Genomic DNA, 15,943 nt, shown 5'->3' with positions numbered 1-15,943 from the left:
CTTTAAGCAAAAATTTAGGGAGTGGAGAGTCTGATTATTGTCTTTCATGATTGTAAAGATCTGTGGGGACAAGTAAGGAATACTTGACACAGAGAACAAATCAGGTAAAATTTTGATACTGTAAACATTGACTAGGTTTAGAATTTTTTTCATGTCCAAGGAAGGGATCATAAATTAGGTTTCTTTTGTTGTCTTGGATGTTCAGCACTGGCTCCAAGGCTGTGAACCAGATTAAGGAGTCCAGGACCCCCACATTCTAAAGCCAGGTGCAGCTCTGCCAGCATCCCCTAATTGTCTGCTTCAGGTGATGTAAGAGAAGCCTAAAAATTCCTGGAGAAGTTTAAGAGACCAAAGGGAGAGGTTTATTTGTAGCACTGTCAGCATGTTCAGTACACCTATAACTGTACCACCCTGACGAGAGTGGGGAGGGGGAACTTCAGGAGAATGAATCTATGCCTGCTGGCATTGAGAGGACAGGATCGGCTCACAGTAGCCTGGAGTAGCCCTGCCTAGTTTCCAGATGGAGGGACTCCAGCATGTTGTCAGTGCCTCCTCTTCCAGAGTTCAGTGAGATAAGAATGTTTTGTGTGCCCTGTGGGTCAAATGTAGAGCCTGTGGGATGGAGCCAGCCACAAGCTACCATGAAAGGAACCCATCCAAGGGCCATTGAGCCAGGAGCAAGATGCAAGATGAAACACACAAAAGCAGAGGGGGGGTCATAAGAGATCAGATTTGTCTGCATTTGTCTGTTGGTTTGAAATAAAGCTCCAGGAGCATGAGAGAACCCAGGATATTCACTCTAATGTTGACAGATATAGGGGCTCAGCATAAGTGAAGGTTTCCCCATTGACTACTTTTGAGATGCCAAGAGTTGTCCATTAATTGCTAGAGACAAAAATACATGGAAAAGTCAAGGAGGTTACACATTAAGTACTCCATCCTCGTGATCATAATACACGAGGCACAGTTTTCAAAAACACAAGGAACTCTTGCTTAAGGAAAATATGTGTATAAATTGACAAAGTAGCCTTCAATTCAGTTTTCCTATATGATTAAAAACATAGCTTTTCTTATACTTTATAGGAAAACAATTGAAATTATTTTAGCAGAATTTGAGAAATGTAAATATGCATCTTGCCTTCTTAAATTCTAGAGTGGTGGAGGTCTGGTCTGTTTTTCCTAGTTTAGCCACTAAGTAGGTGAAAACCTTAGATCAGGTATAGTTTTATTCCAAATCTTTTATCCCACATGAAAAATAAGGGTGATAACTAGATAATCTCCCAAAACATATGTTGAATACTGTGCTAATAGTTTCTGGGGAAACTACATAGAACAACAAAGTCCTATTCTCAAAAGGCTACCAGTGACCCCACACCATTGAAAACTAGATGTAACATTTGTGTTTATGCCACACAATTAGGTTTGCCAAGTTTGTTCAAACAGTTACAATTTGTTCTATAATAACAAAACAAACAAGCAAACAAACATAAGTAGAATCAAAGAACTACAGGGAAGGAAAAAAATATTTTCCTCTACCTGTCTTAGGTTTTCCAGTTGGGGTCCTCTAACCGAGACTAGCCAAGGAAAGATTAGGAAGAGAAAAACAAACAGAAGTATGTTAACAGGTACAGTATGCATGTACCTATGGGGAACCAGGTGATGAATAACCCAAAGGGATGGTCAGAACTTGGGCTTATGTACCATCTTACGCAGAAGGGCAAGGGGTTTGGGGCTTCTGGTTGGGGGAGGCAAGTTATGAGAAGGTGACCGGGAAAAGTATGGTAAACAAGAGTTGTTTAGTAAGATTTATTTTGCAGGTTTATGTCAGTACATCCTCCCATGGAAAGAGTTATTAAGCACCCTTTTCTTCCAGGCAGAGGAGAAGGCGGCAGCTTTACATGTGGAAATTTCCCTTACAAAAGGAAAACTTGTGCCCTGTTTTTAGAACTTTTCCTGTGTCTACAGATCTCAATGGCCTTTAGCTCAAAATATTCTTATGCCAACGAGGCACACTTTTTGAAGTTACACATACTGATACCTTTCAGAACCAAAATGTATCATAACTTATCTACGAAAAGAAACAATAGCCCAGACAAATTTAGTAACTTACATAGAGGCAGAATTGCATTAGAACTCTTGACTTTAAGATCTAATTCTTTCCACTATATTAATTATATATGAAACTTCTAGTTGAAACTACTTTCTAAAGAAAAAAATAAAACCTCAATTGCAGAAAAGGAATAATGAAAGTGGTTCAAGAGCATTCAAAGAACTCCAATTATAAGAAAGGTTTCCTTCTCATTTCTCGCCATTGACAGTAAGCACATGCTGATTACTATTTTTGGATTGTGCCTAGTTGACTTCCATGTTTATTCATGTATTTATTCAGTCATGAAACATATGGAATGAGCTACTTTTAGGTGCCTGCTAGTATTTGGTCTATAAAGTTGCAGGAGACAATACATCTGGCCTCAGGGAACTTGCATTCCAGAAGGAAAATCAAAGAAGAACAATTTGCGTAAAATCCTGAAATGGTTACCAGGGCTCTCTGAGAGATCCTAAACTGAACAGATAATTGTCATGCATTTGCAACAGGCCTAAGCTATTCCCATTGAAAAGCAGTAATTGCAGCTGTAATTACCTTCATTTCATAGGGGACAGCGACAGGAATTCTAAAGATCTAATTGTGATCGTTGTTTTCTTAATTACTCTAATTGCTTTGTAGAAAACGCTACCTTACAACCATTGAGGAAAACTCAATAGTCAAGAGTGACTGAGGACGCCATTCGAAGTACTTTAAAAGTTCTACGTTATTGTGTATCAGACAGCTCTGTTGTTTATGTCGGCTTCTGGTGACCCATAGACGTTGTTCCGGTGATGCCAGGAATAGTCCTCCCTCTCCCCAGTCCAACCCCCACCATTCATAGAATCTGATTTCCGAGTCTTGTCTCATTAAGGCATTGCTTCTACTAAACATAGATGGCAAAAAAAAGTTTGTCACATTATTCTCTGAAAGCGACTTTAATAGGAGTGAGGACAGAGAAAGAACAAGAGCATTCATTTCCCGTTAAAGGAAAGGCAGTGGAGTGCATCTCCAGGCGCAGAAGATGTAGAAAGATGGAGATGAGGAAGAAAAAAAAAGAAAGACAAAGAATAAAAATTCTCACTTACTTCAAAACAATGTTTCAACGAAAACTATCTTTGACTTGAACTGGTAAACCATTAGACAGTATTTGGTTATTATACCCTGAAGATGTATTTCGTTCCTCAGTAGAGTCTGCCTCACTTCGTGTAGTGAATGTGTCTTTGAATAGTAATTTGGGAAACAAAATGTGTCAGCTTCAATTATGTATCCCTATTTCCTTGCACGTGCAAAATTGTAGGGGTCAAATGAGATCGTCCATGGGAAAAGCACTGTATTTTAAAACTCTGTACAACTCTAAGTTATTCATGTTTTTTTCTTTTTGTTTTTAACATTTCTTATTGATTTATAGTCATTTTACAACGTTATGTCGAAAGTTATTCATGTTTTTGATTTGAGATAGAAAGAGTAAGAATAGTACAAAGATCCTGTAATAAAAAGAATGCTATTGAATCTGACATCTTTAGTGGAAGGTATTAGTAGAATAGTAACTATGCAGGAGAAATTCAGGAAAATTCTTGTAGACTTTTGCCTTTGATGTACTTTTTTATTGTATGTATGTAAGGTATACAACTCGATGACTTTGATGTATGTACACACATCCATCAAGCTAATTAACACATCTATTAGCTCACACAGTTACCTTTTTATTAAAGTATAGTTGTTTTAGAATATTATATTAGATTCAGGTGTACAATGTAGAGAGTCAATATTTTTATACATTATAAAATGAGGGCCACAATAAGTCTAATTGTCGTGTGTCACCATACAAAGTTATTAAATATTATTTAGCATATTCCCTATTCTGTCCATTACATCCCATGACTCGTTTATTTTCTACTTGGAAGTTTGTGCCTTTTATCTCCCTCGCCTATTTCACTCATTCCCCCCAACCCATCCCCTCTGGCAACCACCACTTTGTTTAATGTATCTGTGCCTCGGTTTTTGTTTTATTATGTTTCTTTGAGAGTTTTGTTTTTTAGATTCCACATATAAGTGAGATCACACAATGTTTGTCTTCCTCTGTCTGACTTATTTCACTTAGCATAGTACACTCCTGGTGTCCAAACGTATTTCACAAATGGCAAGATTTCATTCTTTTTTATGACTGAATAATAGTCCATTTTACATAAATATATTGTATATGTCGATTATGTATATATATATATATTTCATATCTTCTTTATCTAGTCATCTATTCATGGACACATGCGTTGCTTCCGTATGTTAGCTATTATAAGTAATGCTGCATTGAACATAGGAATAGTTATATCTTTTTCAGTTAGTGTTTTTGTTTTTGTCAGAAAAACTGGCTGCCGGTTGGCTGCCAGGCCCTGCCTTGTGCGGTGCTCATTGGTCTGCTGGTAGTTGGCGCTGAGTCCCAGGGCAGCTGGCTGTGTGGTCCAGGGGCTTCCAGGGCCAGTGCCGACCCACTGGTAGGCTGGAAGGGAGACTCCAGATGGCTGTTGGCAACACTAACGTGCTCATGGTGGAACAAGCCCCAAACCGGCTGCTCCCAGCATCTGTATTCTCAGGGGGTGACCCGGTTGCCTCTTGCCTCTCCAAAAGGCTCTCCAGAATCAGCAAGTGGGTCTGACTCAGGCTTCTTTCAAAATACTGCCTCTTGTCTGAGATTCAGAGGGTGTGAGATTTTGCATGCAACCTTTAATAGCAGAGTCTCCCGATTCCTACAGCACACTGGCTCTCTTGTACACAGGTCCCACTGACCTTTGAAGCCAGATGTTCTGGGAGCTTGTCATCCCAGTGTAGGTCCCCCAGGCTGGGGAGCCCAATGTGGAGTTTGGACCCCTCACTTCTTGGGGAGAACCTCTGCAGCTGTGGTTTTCTCCCACGTGTGGGTTGTCTACCCGGGAGTGTGGGTCTTCGCTATACCCTGTTTCCGCTTCTTCCACCCATCCCATCATTCCTTCTTTATGTCTTTAGTTGTGGAAAGTCTTTTCTGCTAGTCTTCAGGTTGTTCTCATAGTTGCTCTTGTAAATAGTTGTAATTTTGTTGTGCCCCTGGGAGGAGGTGAGTTCAAGGTCTTCCTCCTCTGCCATCTTGGCCATACCCATCTGACCTACTTTTTCTGAGTACTTTCTATGGAAAAAGTGCAGTTCTCTTTTTCCAAAGTAGCATGATGTCTGGAGATGGCTATTAGGAGACAGAAAAGATCGAAAGGAAAGCTATAAAGACTTATAGGTAATGTGAAAACTTACTGTTTGAACCAGAAGCTAGACAGAAGATTTCAAAATGTTTATTAACAGTCCCTGAGATGAAGTTTTGATGCTATGAAGTATTGGCATTGCCAGGATATTACAATTGCAAATGGTGACAGTTGAACAGAATTTTACTTTTAAGCATGTCCTGGAAAACCATGGATATTTTGGTTTCTGATGAATGAGATGCAGTTCCTATTTTAAAGATAGTTTGAGAAGGTGACAAGTATCAAGGTTTGGGGTAAAGGGTGCAAATTCTGAATGAGGAATTAGAATGAGACTGTGTGAAGTTGGTGGAATGCTCAGCGCCGTGTTAAAACCTTGACTTATGTTAAAGAATGTTTATCGAGGTCAAGGGTAAGGAGAGCAGACTGAATGGAGTGTCCTGGGAAGAGTGTTCTGAGATCCTACATAGGAAGCAAGGTCAGTGGAATATTTAAATACTGATATAAACTTTAAAAGGAGAGTAAAGCCCCTAAAAAAGGGTTAGTAAAAATTTTATAGCCCCAGGTTCTTAATAACAAAGTGGAAAATGCCACAGCCAAGAAATACACCATTTTACCATTCTGAGTACTAGCACTTCTAATGGGATGTACACAGAGGAAGTGTCTTTCCCCGCTGCCAAGTAGTATTTGCAACCATCTACAGTTTTTTTTTTCAATGATTTTATTAAAGTGTAACTTAAGATTGACCCATTTTAAGTATACAATTCAAGGATTTAGTAAATTCGCTGAGTTGTACAACAGATCACCACAATCCAGATTCAGGATATTGCCATTACCCTTATAACATTCCTGGTTGCCATTGATCCTCGTTCCCACCCCCAGCCCCCAGAACCCACTAATCTACTTTCTATCTTTATATATTTGCCTTCCCTGGACATTTCATGTAAATGGAATTATAGCATATATGGTCTTCTGTGTCTGGCTTCTTCACGTCACACATAATATTTTTGAGGTTTATTCATTTTGCAGTATGAATCCATATTTTATTTCTTTTATTGCTGAACAATGCTTCTTGCATGGATATACCACATTTTGTTTATTCATTCACTAGTTGGTGGACATTTGGGTTGTTTACACTTTGGGACTATTATGAATAAAGCTGCTATTAATCATCTACCTAAAAGCCTTTGTGTAGACATGTGCTTTCATTTCTCTTGAGTGGATATCCAGGAATGGCATCATTAGGTCATGTGATAAATCTGTGTTTAACTTTTAGGAAACTACCAAACTGTTTTCAAAAGTGACTGCACCACTTTACAGCCCCGTCGGCGATGTGTGGTGTTTCCAGTTTCTCCACATCCCCGTCAACACTTGTCGGTCTCTGTCTTTTACATCACAGCTGCTCTGGGAGGAGTTAACGTGCAGCTCAGTCGACTCTAACTGCATTTCTCTAGTGACTAACAGTGTTAAGCGTCTTCATGCGCTGATTCCCCATTTCTGTATCTCTTCGTGAGACATCCTCTGTAGCTAAAACTTGGACTTCTTGGAGTCTTCCAGAACGTTCTACCTTAGGTGATGCTGTGATGGAAATACGTGAATGTTCACTGACTGTAATTCTGTTTGTTTATTTGTTTCTAGAAACCAAATACTTCTAAATTCACAAAGGAGAAGAAATTCTCCTCTGCTAGAATTATAGAGCAATTCATAGTGTGGTAACTTTCAAGACATCTGGTAGAAAAGCAGACTCACAACTGCAGAAGCTTGGAGTGTTTATTTTCCTTTAGGGTTTCTTTGTTTTTTTCTCTTTTTACTGAGCTAAGGACAAGACCAGTCTGCCTAGAGGCTTGTTTACTTTCTCAGCAGGATAAGAAAAGAAGGCAAGGGAAGAGCAGCAGAGTAAGACAAAATTCCTCAGGAAGATGGTATTGGAACAACGGAACAGGAAGGCCAGGTTTGAGAAGCAAACTCTAGAATCAAGTTTCACTGTAGTAACAACACTGAGAGAGAGAGAGAGCATATGCAAGGGTCTGACTTCAGAGTCTATTTGAAATGGATGATAGGATTTTTCTAATGTATAAACTCAGCAACAGATGTAATTAGATTATGCTAACATGATAAATAGTTACTGAATATCCCCCTAAATTAGATTGACCTCGATTGTTAAAGATCATAACTTTCAGTGAAGGCTTGTTCTGCATGCTAACTAATTTTCACACAGGTGCTGAGATAGAAGTCTCACAGGAGTTTTGAAGCGTGCCTCTCCAGGGCTCAGCTTATTTTCTATTCACCCACCCGTCATTTTTTGAAAGTGGACTGAGCTGTAGGATCACAGCAGAAACTTTGTGCTCGTCAGATGACTTTATTGCCACCCAGGACTTTGTTTCCACAACCAGTTTGTTTCCAGCAGCGCCAACTATCTTGTGAGTTTCACACACAGTTGTTTGTAACTTTAAAAATCTCTGGAGTCCTATCTATATCCCTGATCAAAAGTGACTGAGAAGATAACTTTATCTCTTTTTCCTCAGCGGATAATGATGTTTTTTCCCCATTTTTTGGGTTTGTTTAAGGGATATCTGAGGGTTGTCACTACAGTAGCCACCCCCTTATCCTAGGTTTGGCTTTCTGTGGTTTCAGTTAACCTCTGTCAGCCATGATCTGAAAATGTTAAATGGAAAATTTCAGAAATGAACAATTTATTCATTTTAAATAGCACACCGTTTTGAGTAGCAGGATGGAATCTCCTGCCATCCTGTTCCATCCACCTAGAATGTGAAGCCACCCTCTGTCCAGCGTACTCTGCCCATCGATCACTTAGAAGCCATCTGGGTGACCAGATTAACTGTCCTGGTATCCCAGTGCTTATGTTCAAGTATCCCTTATTTTACTTAATAATGACCCCAAAGCATAAGAGGAGCGATGCTGGCAAGCAACTTGGTTATTCCAAAGAGAAGCCAAGCCGTAAAGTGCTTCCTTTAAGTGGAAAGGTGAAAGTTCTTGACTTAATCATATGCTGAGGTTGCTAAGATTTACAGTAAGAATGGATCATCTAGCAGTGAAATTGCAAAGGAGAAAGAAATTCATGCTAGTTTTGCTGTCACGCTTCAAATTGCTGAAGTTACGCCACAGTGCCTAATGAAGATGCAAAAAGCATTAAATCTGTATGATAAGATACTGTGTGTGTGCGAGAGAGGGCGGATTTCTATCTTTTACAACAGTATATGGCTATAATTGTTTTATCATTAGTTGTTAATCCCTTACTGTGCCTAGTTTATAAGTTAAACTTCATCATAGGTATATACAGTATGTATAGGAAAAAGCATAGTAACACAGCGTTCAGTACTATCCAGGACTTAAGGCATCCAACCACTGGGATCTTGGAGTTTATCCCCCAAGGACAAGGGGGAACCACCGCATTAGTTAAACTGCAGCCTTTTTTGACCTTCTATATACCGTTAAAAGCAGTGGTTAATTTGGGGTTGGGATGGTTCTAGATCTCTTACTTTGTATGGACATGAAGTAGGGGATGTCTGTGAGTGAAACATTGCAGACATCTTTGAACTTGTTACAAATAACCTGAACGTTTCAAGATAGCTATATGTACGTAAAAAGGTTCGTTTTCACCTCATCTGTAAATGAGAATTGAAAGAAAAAGGATTTGCATTGGCATGGTAGTTTTTGAGTTTTTTCAATTTTGTTTCCCCCGACCTCTTTTTTATGGAAGATCCCAGATAGTGGAAAATTCCGGATAATCGGGATTTGAATCCAGACTCCATAGTTACGAGCTTGTGACTCGGTCAGGATAAATTCTCTGATTCTCATCAGTAAAATGGGGATAATGACGCCTTTCAGGAAGAATTGACTACAGATTAGATGTTATGTACAAGAAACAGACTAATGTACATAGGTACTCCGTGGTAGATGCCTTAGCAGTAGTACGGTTTTCTGTGAATTCGAGCAGTGTTCTTCATATTGTTTGATCCTCACACTATCATTTAAAAATTTTTGAACACATATTTACAAATAAGTATAAAACTAAGATATAGGTTCTAGTGAACCAGTATTTTATGTTCAATGGAAAACAAAGTTTTGGAAAATGATATAGTTGAAATAATGAATGTTTTCTCTGACTTATTAATAGAAATTAATTTTTCTTTAACTGCTTTTGTAGCCATGGTGTGACCAAATACATATGATTTTATACAATCTTGGATTACTGATTTGAAGATCTGCCTTTCTGTTTTGTTCATCTTGATACTTGACTTTATTGGCTATCATAGTTGAAAAATGCTACCTAAAGGTACATACAACTAACTAGTTAAAAGTATATTGCTTAGTGCACCTAGTGAATCATGATGTTAATTTTTCAGTTTCGTTGACCAATAATGCAAAGGTTTCAATAAAGTGTAGTAAATTTCTATCATCTCTGAATCAGTTTTGTTTGCAAAATATCTGAATAATGACCCATTTCAGTATTATAAAATAAGTCTAAAACCCACTGGAACTCTACATTGATAAGATTAACAAAGATTTAAAAATTTGGGTTTCTAAGTTGTGAAAGTGTATAAGATGTGTAAATTCTTATAAGGTAACGCACATATCAGTTTTGGCAATAAGATTACCTAGTAATTGGAATACTTCCAAACACTTGTCTTCAGAATGCTCTTATATTAGCACAAAATTTGTTATAAAGTAGTTACTTTTTCACTCATCATCAGTGAACCGACAATACCAAGTATGGGGCAAGGATGCTGGGCATCCTGACACGTGACTGCCTGCCATGCAGTGCAGAGTCAATCAGAAAGTTAATTATTAATAAAGTTAAGTTCTTTCTCACTGTTAGAGTAAATAAATGTCCATTTAAGTGGTTTTTCCCACCCCAGAGATATTCTCATGCCCCTTCCCTGACTCTGCACTCGACTGAGAGGATAAGCTGCACTATAGGCCACCACAGTCATCAGTGGGATATTTGCTCAATAAATTACCAAACAAAAAAATGGATACTGATGATTTGGAGCAAGAGCTGGCAAGCTGTGTCTGTAAAGGGCCAGATAATAAATATTTTAGGCTTTGAGGACCTTGTGCTCTCTATCACAACTACTCAGTTCTACCAGCATAGCATGGAAGTACCTGAGACAATATGTTAAAAAAAAAAAAATTAAGAAGTGACTTTATTTGGAAGTAAGCCAAAAAAGAAAGAAAAATACCATATGACATCACTTATAAGTGGAATCTTTAAAAAAATGACACAAATGGACTTATTTACAAAACAGAAACAGCCTCATAGACATAGAAGACAAACTTATGATTACCAGAAGGGAGGGGATAAGTTGGGAGTTTGAGATTTGCAGTTACACACTGCTATATAAAAAATAGGTAAATGACAGGGTCCTACTGTACAGCTCAGGGAACCACATTCAATACCTTGAAGTAGCCTATAATGAAGAAGAACATATATGTGTACAAATTCATCACTGCACAGCACACCAGAAATTAACACAACGTTGTAAACTGACTACACTTCAATTAAAAAATATACATGTATAAATAAAAAATATTGGAATGACCAAGAAAAGACTTTATTTCAATACAACTTTGTGGCCACTAATGTTGAATTTCATGTAATTTTCACATGACACAAAATATTATTCTGCTTCTGATTTTTTTTAATCATTTAAAATGTAAAAAAAAAAATGTAGCTTATGGTTTATAAGAGAACAAGGAGCAAGATGAATGGTTCTCAGGACTTAGCTAGTAGAGCCCTGATTTAGAGTCATGTTAAGTCCAAGTGATAATGAACTTGCAGAGAGGCTGAGCCTGAAGCTTCAGAGGAGTGCACATCATTCTAGTAGGTTACCAAGCCACAGTATGTTGCTAAGGGTGACTTCATTTACTGTCCCTTTAAGAAACACTAAATATTTGTTCTCTCTCTAACATGATTTTAATTGCTACACATTCTAGTATAAAAAGTTGGGTTTGCAAAAAATTTGAGGCCAAGTCAGCAGTAGCTATGTCAATAAGAATCACAGTGTTTTTCTGCATGATCTCATTTGTTAAAAATTTTTTTAACTTTATTTTGGAAACTTGAGAGCATTGAAATAACTAAGGCAGTATAAAATACACTTGTTTGAGGTCTTCTGGCTAAATTCTGTGACTCCTTCCTGGGTTTCTGTGGGTCCTGACACATAAAGGAGTTATGTTCACTGATGTTCTAGAAGGTCAGAGGAGTAAGTAACTGCTCCTAACAGCCTTTTTAGACAGGCTTCCAAGTTCGTTCTTCTCAACTCCCTGCAAGAGATGCAAATGGCAAATCTTTAACCTGGTTATTGAACGCGCTTTCTCTTTCAATCTTCTATCATCCAAAATCAGGTTTTTTTCCTGTGATCATTTGTATGTACAATTTCAAAACTGTCATTTACATTCAGGCTGATCAGTGCAAAAAATCATTCAAAAAGGTATATTTTTGGAGTGACTTTACATGATTTGTGCCTCCCACACATCTAGCCCCAAATGAGGGGCTCCCTCAGCCACAGCAGCACAAAAAGAGGGTGACGGAGGCAGCGATTTCCTGTTAAGGGGAAATCTGTGCTGCCCCGCAGGCCACCGTGGCTCCATCCCCAGCAACACCTCCTGCACTTCTGTGCTCCATCCCGGAATCAGTACTTTCCAACCAGCCTCGTCCTCCTCCTCTATTTAGGGTGGGAACAGGGTTGATTGGAGACCTGAAGCCAGGTAAGTATAGAGTAAACAGAAGAACAAATCTAGGAGAAAAACCAAATCCTGCTTGAATCTTAACTCCACTCCTTATAGATGGAGAGAGACACTTTGCGGCGCCTGCTTTGTGCTGGAACCTTCACGTGCACTCTTTCAGTTGTTAAAATAAACGAGAAGAGGTGAAGGAACAGAAAGTGTCTCCTATTTAGCTGATGCACAGCAGGAAAGAAAGCCTCAGAAGCAACTGCTTCCAAGCCATTAAGGAGACAAGGGTTTTGTTTTTTGTTTTCTTTTTTTTTTTTTTTAAATAGGGCTTTGTTTCTTATTTTAGGTAAAAGATCAGGTTGACTTTGTTGAACTTTTGATTCCGTGACAGCAGCAGACTCTGCAGGCGAGCTCAGCGTTCGACAAATGTGCTTCCAACAACACCATAGTCTGCTCTCAACCTAAAATAGTGTGCTGCGTATTGTTGTGACTGTCTGGAAGTCAGGGTGTCACTTCTGTTGTCCAGAAGGTAGAGAGGTCACAGTTGCTTCTGAGCCACGCCCTGTGAGACCACCCAGTGGAAGAGACGGAACAGCTCTTGAACTCTGGTTCTACCTAGTAGATAGATTTCTGAACGTTTATTGGAATGTGGTCAATTGTTAGACAACTTAAATAAACAATGATCAGAAAAGACGTATTTCTAACTCAGCCTCCTCATGCTTTTCTGTCTTTCCCTGTGATGCAGGAGGAAGGACGCTGGCTTCTTATCCTACAAAGATCACCTGCCAGTAAGCCAGGTGGTGGTTGGAGATACTGACCGGCAAGGCTCAGAAGCCAAACTGAGTGTGGGTCCCCTGCGCTGCCAAGGAGACAGTAAGTGCGCCCACAGCTGTGGCTTACACCTTCTTTTCAATTTTAAATAGTGTTTCCCAGCAAATCAGAAGATGACCAAAACCAGACTTGCTCTTTGGTATAAACAGAGCCAAATGGAGAGCTAGGTAGACCTTTATTAAGGAGGGTGACAGCCATCAGGTCTCCAGCATTGGGCATGAAATGTGGATATCCGTCTTCCTTGTATATTCGTATGTAATGAGTGTGACTCCCTAAGTTTATGGTGATGTAAGTAGCAACGCTAATAGCGTAAAAGCAGCGTTCAGCAGCTGTGATTCCACTGAGCGCTGCTGTTAATGCCGTTAGCATGACTGTTTCTATCACCGCAAACTGAGTTTATGGTGATACAAATAGTAGCCTTATGGCTTCATGTATCATTGTAAACTTGGATTATGGCCATATAAAGTTTGTCATTACTGCTATCAAATGTCATCATCATCAGAGCTTGATGGTCCCTTGTAAGCCAAAGGTTGCTGCTGTGGCTACATCTTGCTTTCGGGATTTGGCACCACAGAGAGGAATGTGGGGCTGTGGGAAGTCAGAGAGTTAGAAGATGACCCCACCGAGTTCCGGGTACCACTGGGACTGTATGTTGTCTGATACCCTTCAGGGTGCTTTATGTGCAGTGGGAGGGAAGTGGTGACAGGCTGCTACAGGGATTCTGCAGTGAGCGCCCTGGGTGTCATTCCCCTCTTCTTGTCTGCACGCAATTCAGGCAGCTCTTCTGGGAGTTCTGTGCTTTTGTGATTGGGTGCTAGGCGTCGGGAGACCTAGATGCCATTCTCTGAACAACCCGCTTGGCAGGAGAGCTCAGGCAAAGCCGTCCATTTTCTCAGCTGTAGTGATGAGAATTCCACCTGCGTCCCAACTCCTCCCGGGGAGACCATCAGGCTGTTAGTGCCCGGATCTGGATTCCTCTTAGCTAAGCATTCTGTGAGATGGAATTTTATTCCCACTTCCATAAATCGAGGGAGAATTAGACCTACTCAACGTCATAAATGATTGCACCCACTCCAAGGGGTGCCCTAAGGAATGTAACGATGCATGTTTAACGGCTTAACTGCTTAACTGGTTAGTACATCCGGGCTGTCGGCAGCTAAACAATGCAGCGCTCCTGATACAAAAGTGAGGTGGAGTTTGTACTTTTTCTCTTCGTACATAGAGAAGGTGAAAATGCTTTCTTTAAAAGGAGACTGGTCAAAAGAGCTTCATCATGTATTTACTAACAAAAATGCTTCATTTGTCTAGTCAAGCTTAATAGAACTGTGCAATACAAAACTTAGTTTCAAATGCTTAAGAAAAAAATTGACATAAAGTAATAATGTGTTTTTAGATACGTATTTTGAGAAATGGACTATATTGTCACTCTCAAAATAGGCAGGTTCTCACGTGTTGGCTAATGAAAATCAGTTTCATTGTGTCATAATAATTCATTAATATATAAAGGTAAAATATTTCTCATTTATCAATCCTAATTCTGATTTGAATTAGAGAAAGGGTTCCCATTAAGTAATAGATTAGCTCAATATCATTGTAAAAGCTGACTGCTGCAGACTTCTGTTACCACCCTTAAATGAAAGATTCCAGCTACATTAAATAGTTTACATGGGAAGGCATTAACAATTGATAGCTATACTGTTAGCTTATTTTCTCTTAATCAGTAAATCAGTCCTCAGGAAGAATTTATTACGTGTCTGTGGTCTAGTGCTTTACTGGGTACTCTGGTGAATTAAAAAAAAAAAAAGTTCAAAGCATGTTTTGAGAAATGCACATAAAAAAATAGGAAAACACAAAATGTATAATTCAATGGATTTTGTGATGTAAAGTTACTGCCACTGATGCTCAAGAAAGGAGTGATAGTATATTTCAGGCAGACTTCATATTTAAAAAGAGGAACTAGGAAAAGTAAGGTGCTCAGTGTTCAGTTGCATTGCTTTCCTGAGGCTTTTGTCCTTAGAGACTTTTTTAGGACCAGTTGATAGACAAAGAGCTATCTTGTCCATTGACACTGCGTGGTCTCTATTCTTACGGTGTTGCAAGTTCATCAACTCTTAATCCATATTACATGATACATATTTCATGATATTTTATGAAAACAAAAGCAAAGTGAACCTTTAATCGCAATTATAAAGAATACTATAGAATACTAGAATACTTTTGTGTCGAAAGAGAGGAGAGAGACAGAGAGAGAAATCTTTGGGGGGTTTCTTTGTTTGTTTCGGGGGTTTTTGTTCTGTTTTGTTTTTGCGTGTTTGGTTTGGTTTGGTTTTACAGACAGCTCATACCTGAATTGCCAGGTAGCAGTTAGCAGTTTTGATGCCCACCTTCCCTTTAAGGATGTTCAAACATGGACACAGTAATGATACAGTGTTCACATCATAGCATTTTTCAGATTGTACACATGTATGGTTTCCTTGGATACAGCCCCCCGGGAGGTGGGTAGGGTAAATATTAGCCTTTCTGTTTTACAAATGAACAAAATATTTCTTTTAAAATGTCACTTATGCAACAAATTTTTGTGCCCCCTTGCAGCCTCTGGGAGGCTCCCAGAAGCAAGACAGGGCAGAGAATATAAACAGCGTTCTCTGCACAAGGTCAGGCTTGTTTCCCGGCTCCATTCTCATGCCCAAGTCAACAGCGGAAATTAAATTATTTTAAAAATATGCCATCTGGGTCTTATTCCACCACTCTCCCCACCCTCTCGCATCCACTTACCAATAGAGCATGAATGTTGGAGGGATTGAATTCCAATTTTTATAATTAAAAAAGTGGCACCGTGTGTGTATCCTGTTGCTTATAGAGATTAACTTTGTGTCATTTACTGAAGTCTGTGCAAAGCTGCAGTTTAAAAAAAGAAATCCACTGTTGAGAAATGTCTTTCTCTATTTGAGGAGTTGAGTGATGGCAGCCCTCAGAAGCTGTCTCTTGAATTAGGTCTGGTTCTACCCCCTAGTCGTAGAGAATGAAACAATTTTTGTGGGCTCTGACCAACCGTTTCCGTGGTTTCAGTTGATTTCATCATGCCTGCTGAGTTTCATTTTTACTTTGA

At 39.2% G+C, this 15,943-nt stretch overlaps 1 protein-coding gene across 3 annotated transcripts in view; it reads left to right on the top strand.

Annotated features, from left to right (window-relative positions):
* Positions 1 to 15,943, top strand: part of CNTNAP2 (contactin associated protein 2) — a 1,833,097-nt gene that overhangs the window by 1,477,886 nt on the left and 339,268 nt on the right. For all 3 annotated transcript variants that reach the window (XM_064487267.1, XM_064487269.1, XM_064487268.1), the window contains one exon: positions 12,749 to 12,876. In XM_064487267.1, coding sequence (XP_064343337.1) covers positions 12,749 to 12,876 — 128 coding nt within the window. The remainder of the gene's footprint in view (positions 1 to 12,748; positions 12,877 to 15,943) is intronic.

The sequence above is a fragment of the Camelus dromedarius genome, chromosome 7, assembly GCF_036321535.1.
Source record: "Camelus dromedarius isolate mCamDro1 chromosome 7, mCamDro1.pat, whole genome shotgun sequence".
NCBI lineage: Eukaryota > Metazoa > Chordata > Mammalia > Artiodactyla > Camelidae > Camelus > Camelus dromedarius.
This window is presented reverse-complemented; position numbering and strand designations above follow the sequence as displayed.